Raw genomic sequence first — 12,398 nt, 5'->3', positions numbered from 1 at the left:
TGCTTCCAGCCCAAACTGTTTTAGGTAAGGTCAGGTAAAGGTCAGCAATTTGCATCTAATGCTAATGAATGAACACTTTTTAGATAAACCTCCCCACGCCAAGGATTAATCCAGAACTTGCTGTCACATTTGAATGGTGCGAACGGCCCTATCTGATGATCTTTAAACTGGAACAATCCTCTTGTGTTTTAGGATCTCACATGGTGACTTTGACTTCCTCTCAACATTCCCTTGTTGTCTTGTCCAGGAGACTCACTCACCGGATGGGAAGTCAGGGGTGGAGCGATAGCTGGGCGTAGGAGATCGAGGAGACAAGCTGTGAGTGGGGGACCCTGGGAGGCTCTCCCCTGATGACAGAGATCGGTTTAAGCAGGAGAAACTTCGGCTGGTGTGGAGTAAAGGAGAAGGCTGCTTGGCTAGTTTTTTGAAAAGGGATCTCCTCCTAGAGTGAAAACAGGAGGCAATTGATCAGATTCTACCTTCAGAACTACTCCTGCATCCCCACAATACCAGCTGCTCTGTTTGTATCTCTGTGCCAGAGACAGCGATATGGTGGCAGATCCTATTCAAGAGTGGGATCTCATTTTATATTAAAAATATTTTTATGTCATTGCAAATGGTAGGATTTCATTTTTTTTAATGGCTGAGTAATGTTCTATTGGATATATGAACCATAATTTCTTTATCCAATCATCTGTCGATAGGCATTTAGGTTGCTTCCATATCTTGGCTATTGTAAATTGTGCTGCCATGAATATTGGAGTGCATAGATTTTTACGAATTGTTGTTTTGGTTTTCTTTGGATAAATACCCAGAAGTGCAATTGCTAGGTCAAAAAGTATATCCATTTTTAATTTTTTGAGGAACCTCCATACTGTTTTCCATAGCAGCTGTACCAATTTGCAATCCCACCAACAATGTATAAGGGTTCCCTTTTCTCCGCAACCTCACCAACACTTGCTGTTTTCTGATTTATTGATGATAACCATTCTGACAGGCGTGAGGTGATATCTCATTGTGGCTACCATTTGCGACGGCATGGATAGACCTAGAAGTTATTATGCTGAGTGAAATAAGTCAGACAAAGAAAGATAAATACCACATGATTTCATTTATTTGCGGTATCTAAGGAACAAAAAGAACAAACTAATCAAAAACAGACTCACAAATATAGTGGACAATTTGGTGACAGACAGAGGGGAGGGGGTTTGGAAGGCTGGAAGAATGGGGTGAAGGGTTAAAGAAGTACGAATTAGTTGATAGTTGGCATGGGGAGCATGACAGAGGGAATGTAGTTAGCATTAATATAATGGTTAAGTGGAAGGCCAGGGGAGGGAGGAAGCAATTTAGGGGATCGTTTTATGAATATTATAAATATAAATGTCTAACCAATGTACTGTATACTCGAAACTAATTTAAATAAATAAATTTATTTAAAAAATACTTTTATGACTTAGAAAGGAAGAGTCTTTGATAGTATACAATGGAAGTTCTCTTAACCTTAAACACTTCGAGAACAGCTGGGAAGATAGGAAAAAAATATATATTCATTCGTTTATTTGCCAAGTTTATGAAGAGGGTGTTCTTTGCCTGAAAGCTTCTGAGTATGTACCCTCAGATATACTGACAAAATTTAATTAAGAGATAATACAAAGTATATCTCTGGGAAAAAAATTATCATCTTGGATATAGAATACTTCAATGGCGACACACTGGGCAGAGGCTTTATCTACGAGGGGTTGTTAGCTGTGCTTATACCATTGTGGGCTCTTGAATATTCCTAAGGACAATGTAGGTTGTACATTTACATAGAAAAACCGAGAAAGGTGAACTGAAGCTTATCATATCAGCAGGGCAGCAGACACCATGCTGCAGCAGAAGCAAATGTGTATTTAGCGTTCAACAAGCACGTCTTAAAGCAAAAAGCACAGCTTCAAATGGCTTAGAAGTGCAGGTGGCTGTACAGTTTCTTTACCATGTGGCAAGCTTCCCTAACTCCCGATAATCTTAAGCAAAAAGTTTAAATTCTGCTACCCCTTGGAATAGTGTGTTTTAAATGACTTAAAGCACAATCAAAATATAAAGCATACATTAAAAAAACAAAACAAAACAAAACAGAATCTCAGAATTTATGTGTTTGTGCATGTGTATAATTTTAATCAAAGTAATGAACACACGAGTTAAAACATCAAACAGTTTTATAAGCTTATAATGAAAAATAACAATGTCCCTGCTTTGCCTTTTGCCCACTCCCCAGATAAATCAATCTCTACCCTTTTATCTATTTTTTTCTCCCATTGGTCTGCATATTGCTAAGTAACGTGCTTACGTTGCTTTTTAGTTTTTCAGTTTTGGAAATTATCTGTTGAGGTCCTACCTCAGAAAATGAGAATTAAGCTCTTCTACCTTCTGACCAAATACACGTCCACTTTTTTCTTCCTCTCAATAAAGCCAAAATTTGGGGGTAGAAAAAGGGCTGGTGTTTATATTATAAATATTGTTCACAGCTGGGCCATGAAAAGCATAATTCTATTTCTTTTCTTGTACAGCGTTGTCTTTCCTGGAGTTGATAAGCATTCCTTTTACATTTGCTTATTGTTCTACATTTCTATCATCGAAAATCCTTTTAATATAATCAGACACATTAGATTTAAGTGGGTTAAGGAGGGGAGCTGCAGCACTGTGCAGGAGCACATCCAGACAATTGCCTGGCAAGAAACGTCCCCACCAGAAACACAGACCTGTATTTTGCCAGTGTCGGCACAGAACGCAGAAAGATACTCACAGTGCCTCCCAGATGGCAAATGGGTAATCTAGTGAGATTTTTCAATCAGTAAAACAAAGTCTTTTTATTTCTAGGCTTATTTAGATGCTTTAAAAATATAGTTATTTCAGAATGTCTGGCATTTAGAAAATAGCAACTGTTTGTTTTTAGAAAATGCGAAGGGCATTATTAAATGTAGATTTAATGCTTTAAAGTTCCTGAAGGTTTGGTTCCTCAAATCCAAATCAACTGAAATGAAGTCTAGAGGCTTAAGAAAGAGCAAAGGGCTTTTCATGGTTCACACACATGAGAAAAAGCAATCTGAATTGTTCTACAATAAAACTGTGTAAACCTTTTCACTAAGAAAAATAATGCTATTATGAATATGAACTTTAATGTATAAATATATGTAAACCTCAGCATAATATTTTTCACATGTAAGCATTTAAATTAAGTTGGGAGTAACTTTCCTCTAACATGAATATGCACTAACCTCGCAAAGAACACTGCTTTAACTAACCTTTCTAGACTTTCTTTCTTCTTAGATTTCTTGCTCCGCCTCACCATCCGACTCTTATAGCTGTTTCTCCTGGCTGGTCCCGTTTTGATTGATGTGTTTTCAAACGGGGTAGTAGTGATTGACACCTTATTCCCACTCTATAAAAATAAAATGCGTTGATATTAAAGGGAAATGCTGTAATGAAACAAGATCAGAACCGAGAGAGGAGATTCAAAGACAAAGATACACAAAGACATACATACAAAAGGACTTTCATTTCTAAATGATCCTTTTAAACGTGAAATCCTGGGGAATACAAACTGAGTAGAGGCAAAATGTGAGGTTTCTTTTAGAGGGTGGGCTCTGGACTGCACAGATCTGAGTTCAAATCCGAGTTCTGGGACCTGAACAGGTTGCTTCTCCTCTCTCTGCCCCCACTTCCTGTGCTACCTCACAGTGAAATCACACCTGCCTCACAGGGGCTCCTCTGAGGATCACACATAGGGTAGAGTTTGTAAAGCCTTTAGCACCCAGTGTGACACATGCAAAGGCTCTATAAATAACAGCTTCATCCATATGTATTAAGCGCAAATGTGCCCAGGGGCTGTCTGCTCTTCTTGATTTATTTTTCTTTTTTTCTCATTTTCGTGTTTTTCCTTTGACCTAGAAATCAAAGAGTAACGGAATAAAATGAGACTTTTATTTTTCATTATTTTAAGAGGTTCCTTTTCGATCACCATAAAACCTGTCAGTTTGCAGAGCTGTCAAGTTTATGCCAGTGAGTATGAAGCAGCCTTTTTTCAACCAGGTCACACGTGGTGAGGTAATTCCTGGTGTGTTCATGAGTCTTTTCACCCAGTCCTGGGATAGGGGCTTGCTGGGGACGAACTGGAGAATGTGTCAGAAGCTGGGCTGAGGGGTGCCCAGGGCAGGTGGGCAGGACTGACTCTCTTCACTCCGGCATCAGTGACCCCTTCTTGAATTTCTTAATAACCAAGAGAGAAACATGTCCTTTCAAAGTCACGAGTGGGTCTAATTACCCTGAAAAGACCAGAAATAAAAGAAAAGGGCCTTTTAAAAAGCCCATGCCTGGAAGACTCTTAGCAGCTCAGCTCTAGGGGGTACAAGCAATGGGGAGTTAAGTATGGTGGGGCAGGGACTGAAAAAAACAAGTGATTGACTGTTTTAATGGTAAGGTCTACTCTCCCACTTCTCTCCAATTTGGAAGCATGAGATGCTATTATAAGAAGAAAATAAACTATAGGTAAAAAAAAAAAAAAGAATCATTGAGAAGTCCACCACTCAGCTAACACTGTAATATTTCAGTATTATTTCCTGCAGGTCTTTTTTCGAGCAAGCATAAATTATGCATATATGTAGACATACTTTATAAATCATTTTAATTTTAAATTAATCTAATATTAAGTTTTATGCTGTTTTTTTCATTTCACATTATGTAACTTTGAAAACCTTTCCCCTCACCACTGAATATCCTTTAAGAACATAGTTTTTATTGGCTGTATTGTAATCTTCCATGAGATGGGTGAAACAAAATCTAACTATTTCCCTACTGCTATTGTTTTCTACTTTTAAATTCTTCTAAGAGTCGAAATAAATATTCTTATCTATATATGACTGTCCTAACCTGATACTTTCCTTAGATTAGGTAATTAGATTCCATGCACTGAATCCAAGGGTCTATCTGAACTTTTTAAAGACTCTTGGTACATACTGATACACTATTTTCCAGAAAGCTTATGCCAATTTATACTTTTGCCAGCAGCACATGAGTACCTATCCTATCATAGGTTTGTCGGAACTGAATATTAACATTAAACAAATTACCAATTGTATAGGAAAAAGTTACATCACTTTTTATTTTCATTTTTTGACAATTAACAGGCCAGATGTTGTTTCATTTATTTTGGTCATTTGTATTTCTTTAGGGAATGATTTGCTCATGTCTTAGATCCAATTTAGTATCTAAAAGTCTTGGCATTTTATTACTGATTTCAGAGTCTTTATATATTTAAGAACATATAATCCTGTACCTAATATCATCATTATAAAAAATATTTTAGGTAAATAGGATTTAAACTTGAATAGAAATTTTTTTTCATTATGAAAGAATAAATTATATGTTCTATATGCAAATGCCAGAGCTTTAAACATAAACCTTTATCTGATAGTAGAGACTGGAATTCTATTTATTTTTAGATGGAAATTTCAGCTTGTAAGTCTAAAAGGCCTGTTGATAAAGACTGTTTGGAATGGAATCTTTTCTTCACAAATCGAGCAAGACCATAATAAAATTTTAGTTTTCCCCATATGCCTTCGGTGAAGGAAAAGGGCACAAACAGGGTTGGGGTTCATCTTTCACAGAAGCTCTTCCGATCCTTTTCTACATTCATATACAGAGCAGACACACAGGGCCATAATGATCATGGGCAATCCTCTCTCCGCTGAATCCAGTTCCACCCCTTTCTCACATAATACAGCACTGACTTTTCTACCTTTATCGATAAGAGGCTAACAATGCCACTCCGTATTTTAAAAGCACGTTTTGAATATTAAAGTATTTGTCACATATATTCTTTTACTTTGTTTTCACAATCAGGTCCCAAGGGCTGTTTTATTGTTGCTGTTGTTATTTTTACAACCGGATGATATGGGAAGGGATTGTAATCCTTGCATTATAGATAAGGAAAACAGATTCAGAGACACTGAGGTTCTTCTTTTCCAGGATCGTGGCACCCAGTGGAAGAGCCCAAATCTGGCTGTCCCACCCCTCACCCCCTCAGCCTGCTCCTCAAGGGCACAGCAGGCCCAGATCCTCTCCACCGGTCTTGTTCCGAGCAACATCCATGTCTGGTACTTAAGGAAAAGTGGTAGTGACGGGACCAGGCACTGCACTGACAAGAGGAATGATCCTAGTATCAGATTGCCAAGAAAAAATTAAGGAGATATAAAAATAATGTAAACATTGTATAAAAGAAATATAAATGTCGAACATCTGTTGTCAGAAAATAGTTCAACCAGGAATGCTAAATCAGAACACATCACTAGACTGTACAAATGTCCCCTTTGCCTATAAAAAACAAATCCAGTTTTCCTTGTTTCTACATAAGGTTGGTCCAGAGGACAGTTCATTAGACTTATGGAGACACAACAAGAGATAATTTCCCTAAAGAAAAAAAAAAAAAAAAAAAACAAAGAGGCAGAGTACCAATATTTGGTTAGAAACATTAATGATTACAAAAATCATAAATGACTGAAAAAATAACTTCATAGAGAATAGGTGAGAAATAGGAAGACTGCCACCTGGTGGATCAGCTACAGGGAAGGCTGCCTAAATGGCACCATGTAGCTAGCCGGTCGGTTCCTCAACAAATTCCCTTGGAGAATGAATGACCTCTTATCAGAGAAATTCTGTGGTACTTGTTTAAAAATAACAGCAAAAAATGGGACCAGTGATTGTTAAATATTCAGTTAGTTCACTTTTACTTTAAATTATTTGTGTGATCAGTGCACAGTGGGAGAGCAATTATTTTAAGCTGGCTGAACTGAATACAATAGAAGTCAGTCTATTCAATCTCTTCTCTTAATCTGGTTCCCTGTTACTTAAGAGTTGGCCTTGGGTACCTCTTGAGCTAGACTGTTTTTACATTTCTTCCTCTGCAAAACGCACATGGGGAATGGCACTCTTCCTGCATACCTGCATCCTTGCTCTAATTCACACACATCACAATCCAGCCCCAGCCATCTTGCACACTTCAACCCTTTTTTGAACCTAAGCTCCAGCCACACTGGTTTACTCATGTATCTCAAGCACTTTGAGCTCTCTGACCCTCGTGTTTTTATGCACTCTCTTTGTTTTGCCTAGACCGTCCTGCATCCCCTTCCCATATACTAAATCTCCAACCGGCCTTCACAGCCCTGCACAGATGATCCCTAACTGCTCACATCTGTCCACCACAGTGGAAGGCCATCACTCTTTCAGAACTTGGGCCATATTTACAATCTGTTCCATAATGTTTTGATTGTAGCCGGGTATGGCTACTGTCTTCCCCTGTGAACATCAGACTGTTAGCTAATGGCAATCGGAGAACTTCATGTATAAGCAATCTGGTGTAGTAGTTGAGAGCACAGGCTCCATTGCTACACAGCAAGGGTGTAAATCTTCTGCTTCCTCCTAGCAGATAAGCTTGGGCTGCTCTGCTAACATTTCTCTGCTTTAATCTCTTTATCTGTAAAATGGGGGCATTTATATTTATAGCACCTACCTCACAGGGTATGAGGATTATCTGAGCTTATTTATGTAAAGCACTCTCTATTATCTATTATTCTTATGTGTCATCTGTTGTGGGACTCTTGCAGTACCTAGCACAAAGCTCTGCACATTTCAGGGGCTCAGTGAATATGTGAGGGTGGTAATAATGAGGCTATTTGATGGTCCCCAGAGGTTTAGTATCCAGAGGTTCCCCAGAGTTCACAGAGAAGAAATTTTTGAAGCAGGGGTTGATAAAATTTTAGGGCTTCTCTTATACATTGGGGATTTAAACAACTGCTATCCTGGGAAAGCAACCTGGTTGAGCACAGTGTTTCCTGAACTAGAGAGGTTAAGCTAGGCAGGTTATGTGGGCAGGGGATATGATGGGGCCAACACAGCCTCCACCCGTGACCACAGTGAAGCCATGAAACAAGCATGGACTATGCTTACTATGTTTACAATTCAAACAATAAATAAGTAATATTCATGTGTTTCTAATCATATACATGCAGCCCTGTTTGATAGCTCTTCTTCCTTTTTCTAAGGGTGCCATGAGATTTTGTGAAGTAGTTTGTAAGTATAGAACATCACGTAAACAGCATCCAGGAATACAAAAATACAGCTACCACCCTGATGTTCCACCAGTGGTGGCACATGGGAGCCCAGTGTTGATACTAGTCACTTTACACTTTGTCTAAGACCTGTAGTTAAATTTGGAAGAAAGCTGCATGATTACACAATTTACTGGGAAGATAATTAAATCCCTTGTATCCTCTTTGTTTTGTTACACTGGTTACCCCTTCTGAGTGCTTCCTTAATGAACAGAGGCAGGATCCTCTGCTTGGGTCTGTGACAGGGCATGCCATGGCTTTGAAGGGTGCCAATGGTTCTCCATTTCAGCATGTTTACACAATTTCAGACACACATTGACTAGATGTAGGAACGAAGGCACTCCGTAACCAGATGAGGGCAAAATGTTATACATGAGATCATGGGATTCTGCCAAGAGACCTTCGGGAGAAATGTACATTCAAATTTCATAGAAGAGGGAGAGAGGTTTTAAAATCCAGAATCATATTAAAATAATTACCAAATAAATGATGAAAATGATCAATTATGTCTCAGCAAAACAAATGCATATTTTCTAGAGATGCATATTTCAGTTTATTATTTCTTCTGTTTTTATGAGTAGACGTGTGAAATTATGTAAAAATATGTTGTGGCAGGAATTATGCCATAAATAACACAATATGGTTATAAAGAATGTAGAAGGCCAAACATGTTACCATTTAAAATCCCTTTGACCTTCTTTTAATTGCTAATGCCAAGATATGGGAAAGCTCTAGTAGGATTGATAACAACTAAGACAAGCTCATCTATAAAACAGATTTATTACCCCAAACAAAGGGTCAAAGTTAGTTCCTAGAAAAGCTCAAGGAGCATTTTAGAGGTAGCACCTCTGTCTGTCTACCTGTGTGGTCTCTAACTAACTGGAAAGGCTTATATATTGGATAAAGTAGACAGAGAGACAGCCCAGGCACCTGGACAAAGAATATTATCAGAGATAGATGGTGAATGAAACCCAAAACTCATCTTATCCAAGTAGGTTCTAGAAGTGGCATGGTTCTACCCAGTAGGCATATTGCAAAAGTGTAAACTAACTCCATCAATCTTAAGGTTTTAATTATCAAATGAATGGCATGTACAAGACAGGAGACAAGACACAACAAAAGTAGATATGCAGTATTTGACTCTTCCCATGGTTAACTTTTGGACAGCAATCAAAGGAGAACCCCATGGTCACCTCAATTCCACGAACATTTATTGAGTACCCACCTATATACCAAGATCTGGGTAAAGGCTGGGATTATGTGGGAAGTTTTAATAGTAACTCCATATCTCTCCTGCAGAGTTGCTGTCACATTTGCCATGTGTCAGCATGACCATAAGGTGATTTCCTGCCTATGGCTCTGCAATGTTCTCTCAATCTTCAGTCCTATCCCTTTGGTGATCAATAGCACGCATTTGTGAGAAAGCTGGCTAGAGTTAGAGGAATATCCTTTGGGTATGAATAACGGCAAAGCTAGACCCCCAACCTCTTTGGGGCCTGAGCCCAAGACCAAAATCTCATTAATGCTGTGAATTAATCAGTGGCAATAACTTTCCTATAATCTGCTACTTCACACTGGACCTTTAAGCATACATGCTGTTACTACTCCCGGAACATAGGCCAGACCTAGAATCTTTTGAAGAATACACTTGTGTTGGCTGAGGGAATGGTGGAGAAGGAATGAGAAAATCACTCAACTAGATTTACTTTTGAAAGGCTTTTACAGACTCACTTTCTGTAGTACCTTTCAAATCTCTCATTTTTTTCAAGTTCCAGTTAAATGTCACTTCCCTGTGATGCCTCTCCCCACTTATTGAATGTACTAAAAACAAGTATGAAATTACTCCCTATGCTACAGCCCTAATTAAGTTGTATTTTATCTGCTTGCACATCTACATCTTTCATATTTCTTGAAGGCAAGAATCATACCTAAATACTGTGTTACTAATGTCTACTATGGCACCTGCCATAGAGCCAGTACTCTAGAAATGATCTGAATGCACATTATTTAAATGCCATATATGTGTATATGCTTTGTTTCTCAACAGGCCATAGTTTATCTGAAATCATGCTCTTGAAGCAAGAGGTCAACCAAAAATCTGCTGTCTGTAAAATAATCCTACAACTAGAGACACTGTATTTCTGATCCCAGATAAATCAGTTTTTTTCGGAAAAAAATTTAATATCAAACTCAAATTCATCTTTATTTTAACCAGATCCATATTTGAAACTATAATTTTATATCCTAGAGTCAGCAGGTGGCAAAGCAAAAAACACAACAGAATTGAGAGGATCAGAATAGATTCTTTCTCTCCATTCCTATTCATATTTCCCGTGATCTTATTCCCTCAGCTTTATTCAGCTTACATTTAAATAGAAATTGATCTCTACTCAAAGTCATTTGTATGGGGGGGGGGCTTAATGATTTCTAGAACTCCTTCTTTGATTACCAGTTATTTATATAATTTATAGTATATGTGTTTACATTCACAATTCTATCTTTCAAAGGAAATCTAACTCTCAGACTAAACTTTCAGATGAAATCCCATAGTTTAATACCACTTTGACTTCCACTATACTAAAATAAAATCTCCTGAATGTTCCTGAAGAAAATTACCTTTGGGATACTTGATTTCCAAACAGATTTTCCTATGTGAAGTATATAAAACAAAGAGAACTCTTACCATTTGTAATTTCAAATAAGAAGAAAAATTAAATTAAGAAATGTTAGTGTAGATATAAGGACATGTTTCTCACCATATAAAATGAGAGAATTCACATCTTTGTCTTTAACCTGAACCTGAGACTAATGAATACTTTTCCCAGTAATAAGACCATGTGTGTAATGAGTACATCAGAGACACACTCTAGAACTCAAGTATAGAATTCCTAGTACTCGTTATTTCTGGCTACCTGCCTCATCTGTACAGCTGTGACATATAAAAGACAATACCTTTAACAAGAGCTCTATCACTTCCGTGTGAACAAGCCCATGCACCGGCTCCCCGTTGACGTGCGTGATCAGATCCCCTGCCTTTAGTCCTGCCTGGCACGCTGGGCTTCCTTCTTCCACATTCTAGAGTCCAAGAAGAGAGGGTACATTTGTAAGGAAACAAATGACAGCTCTAATGCCTCCTATTTCTACGGGCAGAATATTCGAGTTAATTAGCAAAGGACCTTTAGGCTTCTAAAAGGAAATCAAAAAAGCACAGTTACTATTTCTATTCTGTTATCATCCTATAACAGGATAATTCCTATGGTTCCTTAAAAAAATTTCAGGTGATTTAAGAAGCTAGTTTTTTGTTTGTTTGTTTGTTTTGTTTTTTTTTAAAAGCAGGTCAGGGAAAAAACTGAAAAAATAAAATAAATAAAATAAAATAGATAAGGATGGAAATAGGACTGTCTTTGATTATTTCTACTAGCTTGGTACAACCAGTGGACAATCAAATATGAAAACTAATAGAACTATGAGAAAGGATTAGTTTGTACTAAATTCAATTCCACCACATAGATAAAAGGAAAGACTAAAAGAAAAATGGAACAGGTCCCAGATGCCAGCTTAACAGAAAATACAGTTGCTGTTAACTGTGTGTGAGACAATTTATCCATTCTCCAGTTTGGTTGGGAATGAAAAGTAGCAAGGCGTGAGAGGCTGTTGGTCTTACCCAAACAATATGGTGAACTGTATAGATGTCACTGTCTCCCACGTAAACCCGGATGGCTCGAATGGTGAAACCATAGTTCTTCCCTGAACTATGGATGACAATGGGCTGATGTGGACTGGCAGAGGCCACAGAAGAGTCTCGGCTAGGAGAGGAATCCCGTGAAGAAGAAGGGTCCGAGGACAGGGAATGGGGAGACATTGGACTTCCCAGTGGAGAAACAGCAAACATATCTGCAAAAAAAGTAGCCAGTCATCAAAGCTGATTCTGGTCACACAGACATACATGCAGCCAGCCCTCACCTCAGACCTGCCGGGATTGGAAGCATGGTTGCAAACCGAATTTATTTTTTTTTAATGGAAAAAATGAAGAAGAAATAATATAAAAATATTTCTAGTAGTAACTATCATGGATTTCAAAACAGAAGCGTATCCGGGAAACTTTAAAAGTGTTTCAATTTTAGCTAATTTTTCAATTATTATCAAAAGTTATAATTTCTTAGTTTTCTAGGCTAATTAAAACACACATAAAACTTAAGTACTATCTTGTTGTGATATTTTTATTTAATGCATTTTATTTTAATTAAAGAAACA

The 12,398-nt window shown here is 37.8% G+C and overlaps 1 protein-coding gene across 14 annotated transcripts in view; it reads right to left on the bottom strand.

The window, feature by feature from the left end:
• MAST4 (microtubule associated serine/threonine kinase family member 4) overlaps nt 1-12,398 on the bottom strand; it is a 513,739-nt gene that overhangs the window by 6,477 nt on the left and 494,864 nt on the right. For all 14 annotated transcript variants that reach the window (XM_039870096.1, XM_039870097.1, XM_039870098.1 and 11 more), the window contains 4 exons: nt 11,809-12,038; nt 11,097-11,219; nt 3,285-3,421; nt 261-442 (listed from right to left, as the gene is read on the bottom strand). In XM_039870096.1, coding sequence (XP_039726030.1) covers nt 261-442; nt 3,285-3,421; nt 11,097-11,219; nt 11,809-12,038 — 672 coding nt within the window. The remainder of the gene's footprint in view (nt 1-260; nt 443-3,284; nt 3,422-11,096; nt 11,220-11,808; nt 12,039-12,398) is intronic.

This window comes from Pteropus medius, unplaced genomic scaffold (genome assembly GCF_902729225.1).
Source record: "Pteropus medius unplaced genomic scaffold, Ma_sr-lr_union100, whole genome shotgun sequence".
Lineage (NCBI taxonomy): Eukaryota > Metazoa > Chordata > Mammalia > Chiroptera > Pteropodidae > Pteropus > Pteropus medius.
The sequence above is the reverse complement of the archived record's forward strand: the minus strand, read 5'-3'. Positions and strand labels throughout refer to the sequence as shown.